Here is a 23,379-nt window from a genome sequence, read left to right as displayed (position 1 = left end):
AGACCAGCTCCAGCCCCTACTACAAAAGGGATGGAGGCACAAGCCCCTGCAGAGGGAGGGCTGTGCACATCCTTACCAGGCACAGAGACGAAGAACTTGACAGCATCACGGTGGCCATGGAAGCAGAGTTGTGCCTGAGCCATGGAGCAGTAGGGAATGAAGCTGCTGGCAGATTTGTCACTGTTGTCATCGCCATACACGTGGATGACCCCACCGGAGCGACTGCCCTCTCCAGAGGTTGGTGAAGTCTTGTTGGCTGGGGACAGGGAGCAGGAACACCATCAGTGATAGCTTTGAGTCCCCTTTACAGAAGGGACTCAGTCAAAGAGAAAACTCATGAGCCGTGAAGGAAAACCTTTAAAGGTGCAGGTCTCTTTAAAGGTCTTGTATGAGTGATGTGATGGAGGAGAACACACCAGATTACACAGTCCCTCTCTTTCAGACTGAGGCAAGCTAGACTGGTGTCACCAGCAGTGATTCTGTCCAGCCTCCAGAAATAACCTGCTGTCCTAGGATCAACCTTGATCTTTCGTAGCTGACGGGGTACCCAAAGTGTCCACTGTCCCCAGAGGGCACCTGGAGGAGAATAACTGCTCTGGATTAGTGACGTTGCTCAATTTCCAAGTCAAGTCCTTTGCTCATGCCCAGTCATGAGCACACATGCTGCTGAAAGCAGTCTCTGGGTGTGGTGAAGCCTCTCAGCCCACTCAAAGCCATCACAGAAGTGGAGTGAGATCCTTCCTCATTTCTTGATTTAACCATGACACCAGATTGTCAGCTACTCCAGCAATGAACATCTTTCAGATGTTCACCATCCACAGCTTCCAAGGAGGGCTCAGGGGCCTGCATCCTTCATGACCAGGCTCCGAGAATGTGACAGTTTCCACTCACCAAGCAACAGAGACCAGTGCTCCAAGCTCAGGGTGGGAGATGCTTTCCTTCTGCACACACCCACATCAGTACAACAGGAACAATATTAAACCAGGCAGCTTTCACTTTTCTGTGAGAGAGGTTGATTGCTTCATTAATTATCTCTAGTTCTGTGGTTTAACTTGGGCTGAATTTCAGTTACATGACTTGGACAAAAGAAACTTTTCCCTATCAGGTTCAGGCCAGGATGGTGGGACAGGTACAAATACTTTGATGGAAGAATCAAGAGTCAGTGTGTGTATAGTATCTGGCTTTTTTACTGCAATTAATATCAGATACTTTAAAAGAAGGAGACGTGTTGATAATGCATCTGTACAGCCACGTGAATGTCTTTGAGTGAGAAAAAAGCCCCTCTAATTTCTGACACTGGAAAAGCATGAATTTGAACTCAGACCCTGCCTTAACTGGCACAAACTTAAGCAATTCTTCATGCTTATCAAGTCCCCTTGGGTTCAACATCTTGTCTGATGACTTACAGGTGGCAGGTACCACAGCACCACCTGCCATTGGCCTGAAACTGATGAAAGTAGCATCCTTGGAAAACCAAAGGAGACCTTGGAAGAACACTCTGCTCCTGCTTTCTGCTTCTGACGAATGAACCTCTCCAGTCCCCATCTCAAACTGGCCTACCATAGTAAGGAAACCACTGTCGAAGAATAATTACTCTTAACACAAAAAACCAGAGGGATCAACAAAAAGATGGAAAAAATTGTTCAGAGCCATGGGAAATGAGAATATTTACATGATTGTCTCTGGTTGCTTTTCTCTAACGCAACTTAAAACAGAAGAGTGATGAGGAAAAATGGATGGAGAGAAGTTGAATGGCAGAATGGAAGGGCGGGAGATGGGTGCAAAAGGAACGACAGCTGTGGAGGGGAGGCAGTGGACTTACCCCGGAGCCCAAGGAGTTGGCCGCGGTGGAGGACTACAGCTAGGCACAGGCGGGGAGTGGGAACACAGAGGGGCACAGGAAGTGATGGGCAGGATGGGAGAGAAGAAAAAGGTGATTACTGGGAGATAATTTGGGGGCAACAAAAATAGTATAAAACCTAGAGAAACCACAACAGAAGCTCCTATGAGTTTGTACTAATACTGTTCTTGCTCACTTTGCTCTTATCTTACAGGGACAGATGAGGTATCTGAGGTGGGAGAGGGACCATGTCACAAGGATCCACTGCTACATTTTTAGTGAGATTTTCTTGCTTACCACATTTTTTACAGGAACGCAGAAAGATAAAGCAATTGGTTTACAGCAGGGAAAAAGTTTAACTCAGAACAAGGACAGCAGCCGTAAGACAGAATGGGCTTCAGAAAGGAACTCAGAAACAAGACCAAAATTGCAATCTATGAAGAGAACTGTCTCACTGCCTTCCTGGTGTCAGCCCCAGGCACATCCAGCTTCACTGCCCTTAGAGGAGACCATTCCAAGCCTGACTTCCAGGAGGATTACAAGAGGTTTGCTTCTTTTATACAAGAGGTGTTTGTTTCTCAGCTTTCCTGTGAGCATTGGTGAAAAAACATACATTTGGCTGCTTTCTGTTGAAAGCAATTGCAATCAGCCTCAAATCCTACTTCCCCATGGTGATCTGGATAAGACTCTTCAAAATAAGATGCTGATGGGCAGAGGTACAGAACAGGACTAGTAAGAGCTTCAACTAAACTTGCAGCTCCAGAGATTCAACTATTTACTCTTATTGCTGGGTCCCCTCACCAGGCTGGATTTGGTGTAGGATACCTATTTCTACTTGACTGATAAAGCTGAGCCCTAATCTGAGTAAATAGAGCTTTTCTAAGATCAGTTTCTGGAAAATACTGTTATGGAGACATTTAGATGACTATGCCAAAATGAAATTTCCAGGGAGATCTTCCTGATGACTTCTCACCCCGTGGCCTCCTTTTGAAGACTTACTACAATTCCCAAAACTTTGTTTCTCCTGTTTCACAGTAGCTACAGAATCAGTTCACATCACTCTGCTCTGTCAAGGTCCAGGGCTGCTCACACTCTGGGCTTTTCACCCTGAACATGGCTATGATCAAAGGGTGTCAAATGTCAGGAAGGCATTAGCCTACCTGAGCCACCTGCCATGCTGCACAAATAACACCTAAAAGCTTCTTTTTTTTAGGGGGGACGCAGGAGTACTTTCAATAAATGTCACTTACTCTCAGTCAGGGGAATGGAGATGACAACACCGTTCCCGGTGCCCACCCAAAGGCGGTTGCCAGCGATGAGCAGGGCCGTGATCCGCACGAAAGAGAAGCCCAGCTTTCCAGTGCCTAGGAAGCATGAATGAGAGTTGGGGAGTCAGTGATGACCTTGGGCAAGGTCTGCTTTGGGCAAATTCTGCCTTGAGCTCAGTGAGCAACAGACCCTCACCGAGCATCTTGCTGACGTAAGGCTCAATGTCGACATCCTGCAGATGTTGATGGCTGTGGGCATGGTAGAGCCTCAGCGTGGAGTCCAGGCGGATGGAAACCCACACTCCATCTCCAATCCATGCCAGCTGTCGCACCTGGCTCTCCCGACGAGGATGGGCATCAAAGGATTTCTGAAATAGGTGAACCAATGTAGATACAAAAATGCTGCTAGCGAGGATTTTCTTGCTATTTTCTAAGTCCGTGAGAGACTTTTCTCTCTCACAGAAGAGGTAGCAGAGTATGGAAACGACCAAGCCACCTGCAACCTTGAAAAGTCTTGTTTATGGTATAGTAGAAAAATATTTTGACAATGGATGTTTTTAGGATTTTAGCCAATCACCCCAAGGTGGGGGCTGATCCTTTGTCCAATTAGACTATGAAGAAAAAAGTCTATAAAAGGTTTGTAAAATAATTAAATAAATCAATCTTGCTGCACAATTCCTGCCTGCTGGATCTTCTCTCCTCCTCCTCCCTATGGCTGCGGGACACGGTGATACACCCTAGGGCCCAGGCCTGCAGTAATAAACCAACATGAGCTCACAGAAGGTTTGCCATTATCTATACTCCATATGTACATACACTCCATTTTCCTCAACTGAGATCCCTTGTTTGGGTTCCAAAGATCTTGGAGAAGCTGTGTTAATGCCAGCTGACCCCAGCAGTTCACTACTGTACACAATCCTTTGCTTGAGCAGCTGCATGGCAGCTTTGCAGAGTTGATGGTCTTTTCAGACCACTTCAGGAGCAAGAACATTTAGAAGCCAAGAGCTTTCAGTGTACTTGGTAGAAAAGGAAAACACACAACTCCAGGATAAATTCCAAAGATCAAACTGCTTTGGCTCACTAATGTGAACTTCAGATCCAGCACTTCTTTTCTCCTCAATTAGAATTATTTCAAGCACTCTCAGATTTGTGCCAACACCACTGTACAGATTTTCACCCAAAAGGCTCTAAAGATTGTTATTTCCTTAGTGGAATCCCAGGGGCTTGCTAACTGTACTGTTCCTTTGTGCCATAATGCCTACAGATGGAGAAGCCTCAGATTGTAAGTGAAGAGTCACTGTAAAGCAAACACCTATGTTTGGACAGTACATGGTCTCATAGACTCCCTAGTAAAGGCAAAGAAAATTGTCAGTTTAGACTTACTGATAGAATTATGCTCTGCAAAGGGAGGAAGGAATAAATATCCCCTGGCAGATTAGATCATAACATAACCCAGACTGACAGTCTTGGTCTTGCAGTCAGCAATGACAACCCAAAGGTTCTGAATTTCACACACTGCAGCAGAGAACAGCTGTAAGAATAAATCCAACACAAGTGTGTGCATGCACAGACATGCATGTGCTCTCTTACCTCAATCTGCATTGTCTTCGGCTGGATAACATGGATTTTGTTCTTGTAGCCACACCAGACTCTATCATAGACCACAGCCATGCAGCGGATGGAGTGGTGAGTGTGGCCAAGATCCATCAGGTGGTAATTACTGAGATCCCACTGACCATCTGAGGTGAAAAACAAGTGTGGAAAGATGTATCTCCTCCATGACATGTGAGCATACAACAGAATCCTCTACCTTTCTCTATATATCTGGGTATACAGGCTTAGCTGATACTCAAATGCTCAGTTTGCTTATGTCTGTGACCTTCTCATGGCTCCTGCTTCAGGCACAGCCTTACACTTATGAAATACGTAATGTTTAGTTTAGATAAAGTTTAGTTTGGTGCCTGACAGTGCTCAAATCAGGCCAATTTAAACATCTTTTATTGCAATGAAGTGAACAGGCTTCTCTAATAAGTACAACAAAACCAGTGGGAGAAGAGGGAAGACAGCTGACCAAGACTATGCAGAAACTTGAAAGGAAATGGGCCATACAGTCCTTGTGGTGAGGCTTCCTCACAACACAGACCTACAACATAATTCCCCCAAAGTGTCAAATCCAGAAGAAGGAATCAGATCTCCCTTCTCTCACTCTTATTTTTAACTAACCAGGCAGATATTGTGTCCTTCACAGACAGGAAGCCTCTATGTCATGAAGCTTTATCTTATTTCTGATGGGAACAATTTTGATGTGTCAGTGGTCAGGCTTGAGCTCATGACAAAGGCTGAACCAAAACTTGAATTGCACAAGCCCAGAAATCTCTATCTTTCTGCTTGCTGAATGAACTGCTACTCAATGAATAACTAAGTTCTTCATATGCCAACATTTGTCACAGTTAGCTAATTCCCCATGTGCTGTCAGGTGTGAACACAGATAAGAAACTGCTCAAGCCACAGGGAAACAAAACCCACAGCAGTGAAGAGGACCAGAAACTGAATTTACTAAGTGTACCTCAAACAACTGCACAGCATAAAACATGACCTAAAAGTGTCACGTTTACTCCACATGTGCTACACAGCAACTACACACATTTTTGTTCAGAAAAGCTCAGGAAGTGGTGTTAGAGTACACCTGAGATGGTTTAGGATAGCGATTAGTGTATAATAGCTATGTTTTAACTCGGGGTTTGTACTCCAGCAGCCAGCAACTTCCTTTCTCACCTCGGTAGTGTTTAATCCACTGCTACACTTTTAGCCAAGTTTTGTTTTCTCTATTACATTGAGTCTTACCTTCTCCCCGATGGAATATGGCTAGTGTTCCATCTGCCAGAGCAACCAGGACCCTCCCTTTCACATGCCTGAAATAACAGAATAGTAAATACATAAAAACTCCAAAGAAGTGAGGGACTAAAAAACTCTTCCTGCCATCCACACACACCATCTTTATGTAGTCTCCACAATTCCCAGTCAGTTTAGCATTGCAGGAACATCCTGCAAGAGGTCACGCCTCTTACCTTACTGCAGTAAGATCATCACATCTGTAAATTTTCTGTTGAGGAAATTCTTCTCCTTCACAATACAAACACCATCAATCTCAACTAATTCCCCCTAATTTACCCCTCAGTGAAATTTTGCCTTTCTCCTCCCCACTTACTTTCTCCTGATATTGCTAGTCATGTATTCACTGAATTGGGTCAGGACTGCAACTGAGCAGGAAAACGGTTGGTATGAGGCTTTCCCATAACTTTTAAAAACCTTCAGAAACTTCTCTCACAAAACAATGCACTTCGGAAAGGAAACAAAAAATTGTGGCTGCCACATCCTTGGAAGTGCTCAAGGCTGGGAATATGGATGGGGCTTGGAGCAACCTGGGATAGTGGAAGGTATCCCTACCCATGGCAGGGGGTTGAAACAAGAGGATCTTTAAGGTCCATTCCAACCCAAAGTATTCTGTGATTCTGTAAGTCTGTGAGAAAGAGCTGCTAACCCACTCCAAAGCATCACTTAAGCCCCAAACCTTCTCCTCCAGGACCCTTGGAACACACACTTACACCAGGCTCAGCACAGAGTCCTTCAGCTTTATTGAGTGCAGACACTTCTTCCAGTTGGACACAGCTGAGTGCACGTAAAGCCTGTGAGAGAGAACAAATTGGGGAGGGTTAGCAGCAGGGCCCACACCTTCAGCCTGCCCAGGCTTGAGTCTTCTCTTCTGGTAGGAAAGGTGGAGGTGAGGTAAGAAAGTGATGTTAAATCCCTGAGACTACGGTGAGCTGAGCAATGAAATGAGGAATGAAAACCTTCTCCAGAAACAAGCAGCGAACAAAAGGTGTGTGGACATGAAAAATAGAGCCCAGAGCAGGGAGGTGACACAGAGCTCTGCCAACCCAAGGGGAACACACCAGCCATTCTGAGCTCCCAGCCACATGGTGGGGGCGGCACTGGTGCAGGTCCCAGCATCCCCGGTTGACTCCTGATCTGGCAGTGTTGTGCTGGGCTCCATCTTCAGCTGCCCATTCTCCCTGAAGAGGCAAAAGAACAATGTTAGAGGTTTAGCAGCAGCAGTGCACAGAATGCCCACCTAGCCTGGCAGCCACAGACAGGTATGGGCCCTTGAAGACACAAATCACTTCTTGCTCTTCAATAAGTTTTTAACTGCAAATCTGCAATTTACACTATTTCCTTCCTCCTCCCCTTACAAACAACAAGTACTTCAAATCTACAGACCCTAACTGTTTAGCAGGACTATTACACAAACAGTATTTTCTCTGTTCATTTCCAACTTCAACAGAAACAACTTAGAACAACATGGGCATTCAGGAACAATCTGTATCCAAGACTTCCACCTGTTCTTAAGGCCATCACATCAGCCTTGTTTGTCTCGAGAACTTTTGAGCGGTGAATATGCTTTCTTGGTTACTGTTACAGCACATCGGAGGTACTACTAGAATAAATCAATCATCATTTCTACACACATATGAGTAAGCTCCTTCAGTAAGAACATGAAGTGTACACATACTTTGGAGGATCTGCCTTAACCATAGGTCTAAATTCATAGTGAGAGGTCAAATATTTGCATTTTAACAGCTGACTCAGTCAGTTGTAGGCTGAGCCATGTCTGTTTTCATTTCATTTTTTGCCTCGCTATTATCCCAGCTGTAATACTCCTTGGGGACAAAATGGATAGAAGTCTGACACTTTATCAGAAGATCAGGCTGGTTCTCTTATCACAAAGCTTATGAAAACAGAACTGATTAGTAACAGAACAGAACCATTACTCTGACCCCAGCCCACCTACCCATTCTGCCTTGGTGCCTGGGCTGGGACAGGGTCTGTGAACACGTGCTCGGTGAGGGGCCCGGGCCGCGCCTGCATCGGCTCTGCCTCACCAGCGCTGCTCTCTGGTACCTCTGTAGCCTCTGTTGCCTCCTCGGTCGACTGAGACTGGTTGATCTTCCCGTTGCAGACAGGAGCCACCTCACCTAGAGGACAATGAACAGTGTGAGACATGCTGGAGAATGAGTTGGTGAGTTAACTATCTAGACATCAGGCTGTCAATTCTTTATTTTATCTTTCCTTGCCAAACTCAATCAAGCCCTGAGCCTGTGCCACAGACACAGCAGCTCATCCAGCATCTTCTGCCTGGATGGGAAACAGACACTATTTTAAGGTGAGGCCTAATCTGTGACTAGCACAGCACAGCATTGGAAGGACTCCATGGCTGTTACTGCAGTATGGAGTCAGCAAGGGCAGCAGTATGATTTGCATGTGAGCTTAATTGGCTTCCCAAGGCTCAGAGAACAAAGCAATCAGAACAGCAGCACCTGTAGCAGGGCAAACATCTCATCTGCCCAGAATACTCTCCTGTATGACTCCTGCAACCAGGCTGCAGCATGTGAATCAGAGAAAAAAGGAGGGCTCTAAGAAGAAATGTATCAAAAGGGCCTTTGGTACTCCTGTATCATAAAAACAGAATTCTGGAGGCCTCTGAAGTGTTTAACTTGAGGACAGGAGGATGTGGCTGTAACACCAGGAGCTCGTACCGGACTAGCTGTAATTGAAATGTCACGAAGTTTTACATCCCAAAACTCACTCTGTCCCTTGTCCAGCACAGGTGTGTCCCCACGCGAGGAACAGTTGCTTCGTGGCACGTTGCAGCGGGTTGCACAGCCCACCAGCGTGATCCCTGCCAAGACACCATCTGCTCCAGCTGACTCTTCGGGATTCACATCCCCCTCCAGGAAGATCTCGCCTGGGGGATAGTCACTCTCACTGGCCGCTGAAGATAAAAGAACAGGTACTCGCATAAATCAAGCAGTCACTGCTAAGTTAATGTAGCTGTACTCCTGAGATCACCCTAATGATGGGAGATTCTGATCCTTGGGGTTCACCACCCTGCGGAGGCACCACAGCATCCATCAGCAGCCTGATCCATGGCAGATCCCCTCATCCCTAGTATCAGTATCCAAGGCAGGTACACAGCCCTTCCACACCAGACAAGGCTCACTCCTGCTTCCAAAAAACACTGTTTGTGTACCAAATGAATGACTTACTGAACCCTGAACAGGGAGGAATCTCCACAGAAAGGTCCTACAGGAAGGCAAGATCCGGGTTATGATTTTGGGGAACAATGACAGAACACAAGAAGGCGGAAGGGTTAGTTCCAGTTCCCAAGTGAGGACGTCTGTCACTCCTCAGTGGTGCAGGTGACCCTGTGCAGACCCCAGCCTGGGCCCCACTCACCAGGGATGCTGGAGATGCAGAGCACGTGAGCGTTGCAGACAGTGAACTGGTCCACCACTGTGCCAGGCTGGTTGGCATCAATGATCACGACTTTACTGGTTGACAGCGTGCTAGTGAGGATCCAGACACGGCTGGATGTAGCATCCATCTCATGGAGCTCCTTTGCCTTTGGGAGAACAAACACATAGGCACAATCAGCACTCCTCTTGGATCAATCTGAGCCTAACAATGCTTGGCAACATTTACACACGGTGTAATTTATTTTAAATTATACATTCTATTCTATAGTAAAATTATATAAGAATTTTTTTTTATTTTATATAGTTGTCTAATCAGTTATATTTTAGTTTTTATTTTTATTAATTTGATTCCATTCATGTTGTTGCACTAGTATCCAGAGCACTGGCCAAAGAGCCTGTCTTGACTCCTTATGCTCCAAGAGCAATATGGCCACTAATTTCTCTGTTGACTTGTCTGACAAATGTCATATCAAATGTCACTGAATATTCATTCATCCAGAATGCTGTGAGTCTGGGATGCACCCACAACTGATCAGCTTAAGCAAGCTGGTCTTAGGAGAGTATAAGGCAGCAGTGTAAAACAGGTGTGGAGAAAAACCCTACAAACCAGATAGGATAAAATATTGTATTATTATCTGCAAATTACAGCTTGGTTCTTTAAATAGGAGAAAAACAAAAAATCATTTAAGACTACTAAAAACCGGAACTGGATTAAATCTCAAGCGGCCCAAATGGACTCACAGACTCTCTGTTCCTTTAACAAAGCTTTGCCTAAATGTATTATTTTTTAAATTTACAATTATGAGGGCTATATAATCTTCCTAGCAACCTCATCAAGCATTTAATTGCCCTTATTATAAGGATTTTTTTCAAAATTCCAAACGTTTCAAAAGCAAAAGTTGGAAAACTTTATACTGGATGATTTGTCCCAAATCACACCCAAAGTTACAGAAGAGCCAGAATACCACAGCACTGCCCCACAAGTACAAGAGCATTTTATGGCACAGTACAAAGGTACTGAGAGAAGGGGTATGGTAGGAATGAAATAACAAAAAACATCGGAGGGAAAAAAATCCATTTTCTTGTCTGACCTTTTTTTTCTCAGGAGATGTATGGTTACTTTTGTTGTTCTCGCCTTCCACTTCCCTATCACAGGTGAGGGGATCACGCCCAGGATCTAGTTTCTGCCCATTCCCAGGCTCCTGTTCCAAAGGTCTCCATCCTGAGAGATTGACTCCAGCTGCACACCACAGCTAAGAAACAGAAGCAGGAATCTGAACTAAGGATTCTGCAGGCTCCGTGGTCTCTTTGAATTTAGGCACCTTTGTGGAGAACTGTCAAATGTCAAACATCTAAAACATTAAGTTGTAAACACCAGATCTTGACAATTTCTCCTAGAAGATATCCAATTTGATGCAGGTAAGACAAAGGATCTCTGTACCCAGCAAAATCACTCCTTTTTAGTCACTGCAAGTGACTAAAGTCACAAGCAAGCCAGGACATGGCTGATGTTTAATGTGTTCAAACTGACAGATGGCAGGTTAAATGAGACATTAGAAAGAGATTCTTCCCTGTGAGGGTGTGAGGCCCTTGCACAGCTTGCCCAGGGAAGCCTGTGGCTGCCCCATCTCTGGAAGTGTAGAAAAACAGTCTGCTGGTTTAGCTCCCACACAAGCAGTTTTTTGAAATCAAATCCAGTTAATCTCCTATGAGTTATTTCCAGGGAGCTTTTTAAGAGAATACTTGGAACAGGGCTACAGAAACAAACACTCGATTTATCCAAAACCCTAAGGGAAAGATGCTGCACAGAACATTATCTAAAGATCACATGTAGAACCTTCTAGAAACAACAGCATTAAAATTTTCTTACAATTTAACCATCAGGATGATTTCTAAAAATAATCTCTGAATGAATTAGTGACAAACTGGCTATTTCAAAACAACCAGTTACAGCAGGTAAGTCTACCATCTGCCCACATGACCACTTATGCCCATCTGCAATTCTACTCAAAATATTCTAGTATCGATAGACATGGCTTCACAAAAATTTACTCCACATAATACTGGCCTGTTACCAATGAATTCTGGTCAACAGTAGAATTTAAGGAGTGATGAAATGCATTTTTACTTTCACTTGCTCATTTTCATGAATTTTTATATTGGTTTGCATTACACCCCGAGGAGTCTTAGCAAAAGCGTTAGAAGCATAAAATGTTGCTGTTGTTAATAAATTGTGTCAAAAAAGCAAACAATGTCAGAGAGCAGCAGGAGACCCAGCAACCAGAACCAGCTGAGAATTGTGTCCTAAAATACTTTTTCCTACATTGACTAGAAACCACCATTCAAAAAAAGAAAGTGGAAGATAGAATTCGGAATCTATAATGTCAGAAGAATTCAGATTGTTGTAAAAACTGCAGGTTTAGTGACCCAAATTCTTTGCATATCTCATGTCCCCTTTCTGGACTGCATGGTAACCAGAAACAACATACCTTCATAGTTGGGTCCTTCTCTACTAGTGGGCGACAATACACAGGCACAGGGACATTTTTCATGCGAGTGTCTTCCTGACCACCATTGGGACTCAGCTAGGGGGAGAGAAGACAAAAAAGACAGTATAAAGCTGCAAACACTGGGATATGGCAAGAGAGATGGAATCAGTGTGGCAGAACCAATCAGAGGTGGCTGCTGCTGAGGCTTCCTATCATGTCTTCTGTGAAACAGAGTACTTAAGGGGAGAAGAGCAGTGCACTCAAGAGACAATCTCACAGTCATCACTGCCCCAGTGATGGCCAACAGAGGTTACACATTGCCCTGCTGATAGAGAAAGGATGCTCCCTGCAAAGAGTCAGGACACCAACATTACCTTCCATCGACAGCTGGACTTGATGATCTTAAAGGTCTTTTCCAAACTTAATGATTCTATGATTCTATGGCCTGAAACTTCCAAGCCATGCTGCCAGGCTCCTCCCTTTCAGGGGGTCTCTGACCAGTGAAATGCATCATAACCCAACAAGTAAGGCTGATACTGTTTGATTTTGTGTTACTGATGGGAAGAAGTGGGCACAAACTGCATTTGTTTTTCACACTAAATGATTGTTATAGTTCTCAAAGTATAAATGAAATAACTAATGTTCCAGCCCAATTATAACAAAGGAAATTAAAAAAAAAAAAAAAGAACTAGACTCTGGACGGAAAAGTTTAATTTCTTTTGGTTTAACGTGCTTTTCAGTTTCAGTATTTTCATGCAGAGGATGTCCTTCTACTGACTTTGGTGGAGATAAACAGAACATTAATTTGGTCTGTGCCTACAACTATCATACAAATAAAACATGCACATGGTACCTCTAAATTAATGTCAATGACTAAAGTCACCTCCCCCTCAGCCTGTCCAGAGCATGGTCCCTACCTGCTTGTACTTGGCTGGGAGGCTCCAGCCACAGGCCTGCAACCGCCCATCATCGTTCCGCACGTGCTCCCGGACCTGCCGGTACTGCTCCCGCTTCTGCTCACGGCGTGCCGAGGATGTGCAGTCACTGAGGAGAGAAGCACAGCGTCACCTTCCAACTCATGGTTAAAGAGAGAAGCTGAGGGTGAAGGGAATGGGGCCAGAACAGGGAAGGTCACACACAGCAAACCAAATCCAGCTGTGAAAACAGATGTAGGCAATCAGAGACAGAAAAACTCTGTTGAGATGCAGACATAGGCAGTTCTGACCTGAGAGACATGGCAAGCCAAGTCATTGTCATCACCACTTATGATGTTCCAAGAGCCTTTCAGAAACAGGGAATAATCCTTCTCTAAAGCCTATGAATCTAGGAGATGACAGCAATTTTTGCTGAGCTGTTACAATTTACCAGTCTAATGTCTCCATCAGGAAGGCATTTTGAGTTCTCTCCCTCCTCATTGTACTCAACTATGGATTTTTCTGTCCATTTTTAAGCTTTCTCTGCTGATAAGGAAAACATGCACTAACTTCTGGTTCCAACAGAACAACTCCAGCTTTGCACTGGCAAAGGTTAAACCAAAAATTTATCTGTGAGCTTTTAGACATGTTTTAATATAAGCAAATGCTGTTTGTCAGCTTCAGCTCTCAATAGGTTTTTAAAGTATCATTCTGAGGTACAAACAGCATCAGCAGAAAAATTAAATCCCGTGGGCAGCTCCATTATGTAATCCACTGCTGGGAAGCACTCAGACACCACAGCATGACTGTGAGACATCATCAGAGAAAAAGACGGAATAAGGGCAGTGGGTATCTATAAAGCTTAAATTTACCTTTCTACAAGATACAGTGTCTTTTCAACAAATCCTTTTTATTGTAGAAGTTATCCTACTTTACCACCACATTCTCCAAAGTCCTTCCATAAAAACACACCCCATGTGAAACCACACAATCTTTGCAATGGCAGAACATCTTGTGAAGTCAGGTAAAGCACAAAAGAGTTTTCTCCCTTCATGTCAGGGGCACAAAGAATTGGGGTAAGACTGTAATACCTATACCCAGAGGCTCATTTTTAGCATGGTTAAGATTAAAACCAAGTACTGGAACTTAAATGCGCTGTGGAGAGAACTTTTATCTTCACTTAAACGCCTTGACATTCTATCCCTTTGTCCTGATGCTGCCATCACATTCCACCACAAAAACCCTCCTTCATTCCACCCCAGTCTGCTAATACAAGTGCAGAACTAGAGCGAGGCCAACTCAAGCTCCAGTGGTCCCTGCTGAGATGATCCATCATGGCCTAGAAAAACATGGCTACTGTATGTTTGGGAGGACAAGATTTGCTGAACTCATCCATATAGTAACTGATCAGTGAAAGCACAGGGAGATAAACCACACAGAACAGAGAAATACTAACGTCACACAGACTGTTTCTAAAGTGGAAACCAGCTTATTTTAAACACTGCTGCTCTTTGGGAGAGCTGCAGGGGGGCCTGGCTTGGCACACGGCCCTGCAACTCACTCGTCAGGGAAGAACTCGAGGGTGCGGCTGCTGGAGGAGATCTGGCACATGGTGTGGCTGCGCCGCTGGCTGAACCCCGCCGTGGTGGGAGACTTGTAGTGGATATTCACAGAGGGGTAGGTCCTCTTTGCAGGGGGAGGACTTGAGGAAGAGCTGAACAGACGGCTGAAGCTAGGGACAGAAAAAGGCCAAAAAGTAAGAGAAAAGGTACCTGGAGAGACAGGCACCATAAGATACACAAAAGGGGAAGCAAGAGGTATGGGATCAAAAGCTGTTAAGCCCATTACAAAAACTGCTCTATTGAAACCCAGAGCTATGTCCTTGGTTTGACTGACATGTTCTTAGCTTCCAGAAACAGGTACCTTCTGAAAACAGCCCTTTATTACAACTGACTGTGAGTGTATAAATGTTTCCATTCCAGGATACTCACGAACTTTTTCAGCTTGTAAAACAAAATCAATGCGCATGGTCAGATCTAATTTTAATTGAAATTAAAAGGACAAAGGAAGCCCGTGAAGGCACAAAGGTTAAGCCAACAACACTTCTACCTGACATTAATGTCAGGGTCTACTAAGTTGCTGTCTGAAGTAGAAACAGCAACACTCCCTTTTCTTAATCTTGCGCAAACCACCAAAGAACTTACAACTGCCAAATGGTGGATTTCTTCTTCTCCTGGACGGATGGGTGCTCACGGGAAGCTCTATGGACAAACACAGCAGAACCAAATTAATTTCTGCATCTCTGCCAAGCATCAGGTCATTTCCACTAAGGAAGCCATGTCAAAAGTCAGAATTCATTCTAAGACATCAGGGAAAGGGACATGCACTCATCTTCAATGCAAACACACCCAACCACTTTAAGTATCAACACTGACGTGAAAGGCAAGTAAGCGTGTTTAACGCAAAGTTTTATCAACTCTCTGTAACATTGTCTGCCACAGAAAGTGTGGGAACTACAGACTCCAGCGTTAGAGTCACTTCAAGTCACAGCCTTTAGAACTCATCAGTCAGAAGCAATACTCCTCTCCAGATCTTCTCCCAGCTTAATAAACACGCAAGAAACAAGCAAGACAAACAACTGTCCAGTGTCTCCAAATAACGGTGGCAACATGAGATTTGCAGCCCAGGTTCAGGAACAAGAGAGAAAGTATTGGTATTAGGAGAGAAGCATCTACAGTCTGGAAAACTCCCAGTATTTCTCAACCCTATGTCGGTAGGGGTTGCATTGACCACAGGTTCTGTCCTAAACAGGGATGTTACCTAACACCCAGCCTCACCTGATCATCTCTGTCCACCTGACAGCCTCCTGGAGCTCCATCAGCCTCTCCTTGTACTGGTTGCGCTCCATCAGGACCCGGGCCATCTCCACGCGGGTGAAGCGCCGGCGCTGGGCAATGGGAATGTTGTCCTGCAGAGGGGAGGAGCACTGCTTCAGCCAACAAAAGATGGAATGGGATTGAGGTTAGTACCGGGCAAGTCAGGGGACAGACATATATTTGTTAGTTCTTCTCCTGTCCTGCTTGATCTCCTCCCCATTTCCCCATACAAGAAGCTAATTCAGACAGTGAGCTCCAAACTATGGCCCATGGACCTCTGGGTATTCGGCAAACCCATGGAAATTAGAATGAGAATCACCACCAACTTGAACACATAGACCTCACACACACACACACACACACACACACACACACACTAGTGTGTGTGGGACTATTGCCAGCAAGGTGCTTTGATAGTCTCAAGGAATGGTAAGAATTGACGGTGGTCCGTTGGTCCAGAAATCTGGAAACCAAAGTTTTAATTCAGTAACAAAGCCAGTCACAAGCAGCAGGGAGCACTATATAATGCCATCTGCCCCCTCAGGAGGACTGGAAGGAGATAGTCTGTTAGTACAGACGGATAAAGATAGGATACGCGAAACTAAGGAAACACCTTTTCCTCTTTGGTGACACAACTTGACCTTCCAATGAGGGCACAGGCAGCTTTGGGTTGGGAACAACAGGAGTGAAAGTCTTTGTCTCTTTTAAAGAATGGAGAACGAGAACAACATGAGTAAGTTGCAGAAAGTATCTGCCCAAAATAAAGACTGCAAGGATTTCAGGAACTCATTACTAGGAGGTGGCACAGGGCTGTGTTAGACTGTGGCAATTCCCAAGCTCAGCCTGGCTGGTAAGTGCTGCTGAGAGTTGGAATAGCACAAACTCACCAAGGCCCTCTCTAGCCTCCTGGACTTTTAATCAAATCTGTATTACTAGTCAGAACAAGAACTGTACAAACAAAGAGGAATTTATAAATTATTTTTTAAATTAAAAAAAGAACCAGACCTCCTGTCAGTTCAGCTGAAAACAAATCCAACTCTCTTCAGTAGCTCATGAGCCCAACTTGAAAATCTTCCCATCTACCTAAATTTTCAATAGATCAAGTTCACGCCAAATAAGACAACAGATTTAAGCTAAAACTGAACCTGCTCTGATACCTTGTGTAAGAAAGAAAACAGTAACACTGACAAGCAATGTATTTAACTCCCTGTCCTGGCAGGGACATTTACAAGGAAAATCTTGTTACTGCTTGATTTGCCTTTTTTTTTTTTTTTCCACTTACAGTTAGTCTTTGTTGAAAAGCCTCTATCCCAGCCAAAACAGTTTCAAGAGCTGTCCTAGAAGAACAGCCCACGAGCCTTCTCTGCCTGTACCCTGTAACAGGCAGTACTAGCTTATGGAAAAGAATTAACAAGAAAAACGCAGCACTAAGACATGGTGGTAGTCACTGTTGCAAAGCTGGCTGTGTAAACTGGATTTTGCTGCATGATGTCCTCACAGCTACATCTTCACTGCCAAGGTGGGGAGAGGCTCTTCTGGATTAGCTTGACAATCATAACACCCAGAGAGAATCCTCACTGCACACTAAACTTTATTTCTAAATTAGGATGGTGTTGAGCAGGGCAGTGCTCTAGCACCCGGCTACAGAAACTACACCCTGCACAGTGGTACTGCCACTGGGTCAGCTGCTCCTCTCTGCCAGATTCTGTTTTGAAAGTTATATGAAGGGATTTCATGCTCATCAGCCACAACCCATTCACCAGCCTTGCCCTCATTGCTAACAAAGGCACATCAATCTGCATCTCAGGACTCGTATACACGAAGCAACATAGGTAAGTAAATCAACCCCCTTTCCCCGCAGGCATTTTAGTAATGTCATATACCAATTCTGTACAGAGATAGCTGCTTACATCCTCCACCTCCTCTTTGGGCTCTCGTCGGGCAACAATCGCTTCAGATTTCACTCTAGGAAACAGGAAGAAAGGGATCAAAACAGCAGGTGACACCACAGCTAGCTTTGGGAAGAGAATCAGCTATGGGAAGTCTGGCTGCATCCATGACAAGGGAGCCATCTCAAACCATGTGTACCAAATGTACAAATTCTGAGATGATTCTCTGGCATTTTCCTTCCCTCTGGCAGCACATTACTCTGAACAGCTTCACTGACCTCAACCCCCTTTTTTCAAACATTTGTTGTGAGCACCAAAATATTGACCACTGGAAGAATCCAGCCAGTTTCTATTTCTGAACCAGCATCTACGTTCAAATATTTGATGAGAACTGAGCCATTTTCAACAGGGAAAATGCTGGCTTAAATGCTTCTTCTGGGCTGCTTCTGGTTTCAGTAAGATTCTCTTGATTCTTTGTGATTCAATACAGTGAAAAAAGCCCCTAATGTGAAGAACAGTTTGCCAAAATGGTAAAGAACACCAAACCCTGACAAAAAATATTGAAAGTATTTAAGGGAGTGCTTTTAATTTCTTTGAACTCCTAATTTATGAGGCATTACAAAAGGCATTTTAAAAAATCTCTCGTCTTGCAAGATTACTTTCACTTCAGACATTCTGAACAATGAAGAGACCAGTCTGTGTTACTCTTGGTGATTCTGAGCTCAGACTTCAGAACCTTCTGGATTTCAGCTGGAGAACAAACCCTGTCCTCTGCCCTGAGCTCCTGCAGTCATGTGCACCCAGCCACAATGCAACTGTTCTGCTCTGAGCTCCAGGAGGCAGCTTTGTGTATATGGATGTGAAACCATTCCAGGCTTTGCTGGGCAGTTGGGCTTTAGTTTCTCTAGTTTGAGAGGAAGATAAAAAGTGGCATCTTCCTGTATCGAACTTTAGAATCCCTTCTGCCTCTTCTCACTCTTAACATGAGCAATGAAACAATTACCAATATAGGCATTTAAATATTGCTTGGGCAACTCCATATGAGCTCTTTCAGTAAATGAACGGGCATTCACTTCTCTCAGAGCTATCCTGGCTGCTAGGAGGATCAAGCTCTTGGCAGTTTCCTTCAAAACTACTGGTTTTGAAATTCCCTTTCTTTGGGTGTTTTTGATAGTTGTTGTTGGTTGGTTGGCTTTTAATTGCAAATTTAAACCCTTAATGCTTCGCTCCAGGGAGCCTGGGTTTGGAGCTGCTGCTGCAGAATCCTCATCCTGCCTTGTTGTACTCTCTAAGGTACCTTTGAATGTCAGTGCTAATCCCATGAGTGAAACAGAGTAAAACAGACGAGGTGGGTTTACCACTCTTCACTCCCAGCTCCTTGGGTAATCACTCACCTCTTTAGCTCCTCCTCCAGCTCCTTGACTCTGGTTTCTATTTTGGCTTTGGCCTGCTTTGTTGCTTCCAGTTCTCCCTTCAGCACTTCCTGCTCCCCAGACAGCTGGTCCACCTTGGCAATCAAATCATTCTTCACAACGTTCAAAGCATTTCTTGAAGGTGTGAAAGGGACAATAAGCCAAAATGCCCAAAACCAGCAGCTGTCCATAAAAGAGGCCTTTAACTAAAGTCACAGACACTACAAGGGGAGGTGAAACAAGTGTGTTTAACAACTCAGCCCAGCTATGACTCATGGGAAATTAAACTTTGGGAAGATGGAGCTGCAGAAGAACAGAGAAATCACCATAATGGTTCAGGATGAGGTTTGTCCGTTCCTGTATCGTGACTAACAAACCAACCTCTCCTTTGGAAGATGGCAGAACACTGCAGAAGGCAGGTGTAGAGCAACCGGTATCTATTTTTGACAGAACGAAGTCTGAAACACACCTTTCAGAACTGCTGTCATCTGCAGTTGCGGGTAATTGTAAATGATGGCAATAGAAATATGCAATTCCAATCAGCTCCAAAACATCTTAAAATTATAAAATCAGCAGCTTGCCATCAGAGTAGGCTCTCCAGCTCTCCCTGGGAGCACTCTGCCTTCCCCTTCCCAGCTTCTCAGCTTTAATAGCTGGTTTGCCAGCTTTTCTCAAAAACCAACTCCATTACATTGTCTGCTTCTCCTCTATCAACTACAAAATAGTTGAGAAATCAAGTGACAACAGTTTCTTTCCTAAAAAAAAACCTTGCAAATAAAACCTTATTATCATCAACATCCTCACAGAGGCTCAGACCAACACATGGATTCCCCCTGAAGTTAATTTAGAGATTGCAATTGATCTCAGATGGCATCAGGCCCTACCAGCACATGCCCAGAGGCTTTACCCAAGTGCCTGCAGAAAGGAAACAGTTAGGCAACAGCTCAGGAGAGCAAATCTTCTACAAGTGAAGGAACAAGTATTCAGGACAACCAATTAGATAAACAAGTGAGGCAGTTCTGGACAAGACCAAGGTGACATCTCATTTATAACCAGGCAGGTAGGTCAGAGCATGCGACAGTTCCTTACTTGGTCTCCAGCAGCTGCGAGTTCTCCAACAGCAGATTGCCCACTTCTTTGCCCATTCCTGAAAAGAAAGGCCAGGTAGTTTTCACCTGCTCTCCTAGAAACATGCAGCTTTTGTGGCACTGCCTAACTCATGCTCCAAAAAAAGAAATCACTTTTGTTAGGCTTCCCTAGATTCCTGTGTCCTGTGTGGAGAGTGGAGTGTCTCTAGCTGAATCACCAAACAGCACCAGCAAAGACACCCATGTGTCCTGTAGAGAATCCAACTTCAGACCTAGCTTCTCACCCCAGCCTTCACAGACCTCTTTGAGAGGGACAGAGGGGAAAGCTTCACTAATACCAATCAGGGAAGTCCAGGCAGTAACTCCTGGTTCAGCCATGAGCTATTGCAAACATTTTTTATCATTCCTCTCACAGAAAGAAGGTAGAGTTTATGGGTTTTTCACAAGCATAGCAGAACACTGTCCAAGTCCTCATCTGCACACTAGTGATTTTCTTCGTTTCTTAGTATAAGCCGAATTTTCTGTTTGCATGATTTGGGATCATGGTTGTGACAAGTTTCATGCACATGAAAGGCTTCCCATTATTGACCTTCTGCTAGAGCAATTTTAACAGGACTGCAGATTGTCCCTTGCTCTATCTAGCTTTAACAGCTTTCTCACAGATGTTTTAAAATGTGAAGTCTCAGTTTCACTACTTCAGACCCACACTCAACACCTACAGCAGACACTCTGCACTTGCACTTGGGCATCCACGTACAGCTGCAATCTGCAGACTGGTTTACAAGAGCATTGACACATCTGGGGCTGAGAGTGAAGGTCGAATTCAGTATTTCATAAAACCGATAAAATTTAGGGACCAAAAGCACATCTGGGTTGTTTCCTGCTGCCAGGGACTTGCTGAGTCCCAGGGTCAGCCTCTGTCTTATAGTGGGGAACAGAGGCCACCTGAGAGCTGAAGACAGGGAGGCCTCTCCTGTTGGAGGACAGTGCTGAGGGGTGCAGCTCGTATCTCACCACAGGTCCCAGAGCATGAAGAAGTCTCCCCACCATCAGTATTTGTCCTGCCCTCTGAACTCTCTCTTCCTTCACAGCAAAGACATCAACAGTTTTCATGACACGTCATTTGCTGATTAATTATTATTTGCAAGAAAATAAAAACAACACAAACTTGAATTAAATGGAAGTTAGAGGAAGATGGCAGCACATGAGAAGTGAGAACACACCACAACACTCCAACATAACTCTTCCCGCAGTTAAACTGGATGAATTTATGATGACAAAAGCAAATTCCCAGCAAGAATGAGTAAGAAGCAGCATTTTCAAAGAACTTTTGAAAAATTAGTGACAGATAATGAATCACTTTGATGTTTCAGGCAGTGTGTGTCAGAGAATATTCCAACAGCACAAAATGGGAAACACTAACTGCAGTGCAAACTACAGTGTATTTTGGGTTGGTAAGGTGAAGGATCTATAGTCCTTTTTTTTTGTGACATGCGGCATGTAAGTCAGATGACTCAGAAGACTTCTGTTTATTAAATTCTTTTCTTGTTCATTTTTAGTGATTATACAAATAATCAAATAAATATTTAGCCTGTAAGGCATTAAATTGGCACAAGGACATTAAAGATGCTGAGGAACATCCAGGGAAAGGCTCATCCCCATATTTTTCGGATTAAGTCTTTTTTCTTCATATTCTTGAGTCATGCATCCCTCTCTGCAGCTGTTTTTGGGAGAGAAAGGAATTCTGGGGAAGAGGGTGAGCTATCATGCCAGAACTAAAGGCCACACAGCATTCTGTCAGTATCCTTCACCACAGCTTCTACCTTACTTGTGTGTGATGCGGTGACAGCCCAATGCCTTAACCACACCTCCGGCAATAAAGAACATGATGAAGCCTCCCAGAGCCATGGAATGGCACTACGAGATCATCTTGCACAGGCTGTAATGGGACAGCTCTGCTCTTGGGAAGAAAACTTTCAGTGTGGAGAGACCATAAGGAGACCTCTTCAACCTCTGGGGTGTGGAGCAAATGGAGGATAGGTCTGGGAAGAGCCCTGTCCAACAGAGCTCATCCTATATCATCTTCCTCCCACAGCCAGGCAAACAATGTGAAGCATCAAAGCGGATCATCAACTACAATGAAACAGAAGAGAATCCCCAAACCACCTCTACAGAGCAGCTGCATCCTGCTTCTTGGAGAGGTGCTACCACCACCACAAAAAACCAAACCAAGGTGACACAAGACATATGGACAGATGATGAGTGAATGGAAGGAATGCAGGAAAAAATAAACATTAAAAAAAAAAAAAAGAAAACAAAAGAAAACAAAATAAAACAAAATAAAAGAAGAGAAAAGAAAAAATTAAAAAGGCCTTCGCCTTACCAAAGAAATCATCCCGTACTATGAGAGCCATCCCATACGAGAAAGGGAACAGAAAGAGATGGGGACAAGGGGGAAGAAAGGAAGAGAAAAAAAGCAGCCATTAAGTACCAGTCTGTAAACAGCAAACAGAGCAGCTCATCAGCACATGTACAGTGTGTGGTGCCAGCACATGTGATGCTTGGTAGAAAGGTATCTTATTCTGCTGCAGCCTGACCTAACTGGGACTTCACCTTGGAGTGTCATAGAACAGTTTGGGTTGAAAGAGACCTTTAAAACACATCCAGTTCCAGCCCCCTGCCACAGGCAGGGACACCTCCCACCAGACGACGTTTCTCCAAGCCCCATCCAACCTGGCCTTCAACACTCCCAGGGATGAAGCAGCCACAGTTTCTCTGGGCAACCTGTGCCAGGGCCTCACCACCCTAATTGCAAAAGAAATTTTTCTTATATCTAATTTAAGTCTCCCCTCTTTTTTTTCAAAACCATCGCCCCTTGTCCTATCACAACAGATGTCAGGATAAGCTTGAGATGACCTCATCTGCTTCTTTCATCTTCATCATTTTCCCTGTATGATACATCCTTGAGTTTCCCATCACCACAACAAAGGCAGGTCAATAGACATTATGAACAGGGTGAGGGAAAGACAGTAGCAGGGGGGAAAAAACCAAAAGTGGGGGTGAGTATCAAAGCTTTCATCTGGCCTAAAAAGGCCCAAATCCACCTCCACACGGCAACAAACTCCAACTTCAGTGGGAGGTTTTCTGAGGAATGTCCACAAAAAATGTGGCTTACAGTAAAACCAGTTTGAATGAAAAGAAGGGATGATGCCATCCCTTTCTTGGTATCATCACAGAGCCCACACTGAGCAGTGCCGGGCACAGGGACGTGGCACAGCTTGATGGCGCA

The 23,379-nt window shown here is 44.4% G+C and overlaps 1 protein-coding gene across 32 annotated transcripts in view; it reads right to left on the bottom strand.

Annotated features, from left to right (window-relative positions):
- Nucleotides 1–23,379, bottom strand: part of MAPK8IP3 (mitogen-activated protein kinase 8 interacting protein 3) — a 73,363-nt gene that overhangs the window by 4,245 nt on the left and 45,739 nt on the right. For 9 of the 32 annotated variants that reach the window (XM_032125439.1, XM_032125441.1, XM_032125446.1 and 6 more), the window contains 21 exons: nucleotides 22,474–22,491; nucleotides 20,092–20,149; nucleotides 18,985–19,137; nucleotides 17,585–17,666; nucleotides 15,663–15,814; nucleotides 15,030–15,086; nucleotides 14,387–14,557; nucleotides 12,829–12,955; nucleotides 11,912–12,007; nucleotides 10,514–10,675; nucleotides 9,403–9,568; nucleotides 8,753–8,938; nucleotides 7,958–8,141; nucleotides 7,062–7,181; nucleotides 6,714–6,794; nucleotides 5,953–6,020; nucleotides 4,699–4,847; nucleotides 3,305–3,476; nucleotides 3,091–3,204; nucleotides 1,823–1,861; nucleotides 77–256 (listed from right to left, as the gene is read on the bottom strand). In XM_032125439.1, coding sequence (XP_031981330.1) covers nucleotides 77–256; nucleotides 1,823–1,861; nucleotides 3,091–3,204; nucleotides 3,305–3,476; nucleotides 4,699–4,847; nucleotides 5,953–6,020; nucleotides 6,714–6,794; nucleotides 7,062–7,181; nucleotides 7,958–8,141; nucleotides 8,753–8,938; nucleotides 9,403–9,568; nucleotides 10,514–10,675; nucleotides 11,912–12,007; nucleotides 12,829–12,955; nucleotides 14,387–14,557; nucleotides 15,030–15,086; nucleotides 15,663–15,814; nucleotides 17,585–17,666; nucleotides 18,985–19,137; nucleotides 20,092–20,149; nucleotides 22,474–22,491 — 2,535 coding nt within the window. The remainder of the gene's footprint in view (nucleotides 1–76; nucleotides 257–1,822; nucleotides 1,862–3,090; nucleotides 3,205–3,304; nucleotides 3,477–4,698; nucleotides 4,848–5,952; nucleotides 6,021–6,713; nucleotides 6,795–7,061; nucleotides 7,182–7,957; nucleotides 8,142–8,752; nucleotides 8,939–9,402; nucleotides 9,569–10,513; nucleotides 10,676–11,911; nucleotides 12,008–12,828; nucleotides 12,956–14,386; nucleotides 14,558–15,029; nucleotides 15,087–15,662; nucleotides 15,815–17,584; nucleotides 17,667–18,984; nucleotides 19,138–20,091; nucleotides 20,150–22,473; nucleotides 22,492–23,379) is intronic. The other 23 variants (XM_032125443.1, XM_032125461.1, XM_032125445.1 and 20 more) reach the window with 13 other exon arrangements.

The sequence above is a fragment of the Corvus moneduloides genome, chromosome 16 (genome assembly GCF_009650955.1).
Source record: "Corvus moneduloides isolate bCorMon1 chromosome 16, bCorMon1.pri, whole genome shotgun sequence".
NCBI classification, from domain to species: Eukaryota; Metazoa; Chordata; class Aves; order Passeriformes; family Corvidae; genus Corvus; species Corvus moneduloides.
Note: the sequence above shows the minus strand (reverse complement) of the source record. Positions and strands in the feature narration are given on the sequence as shown.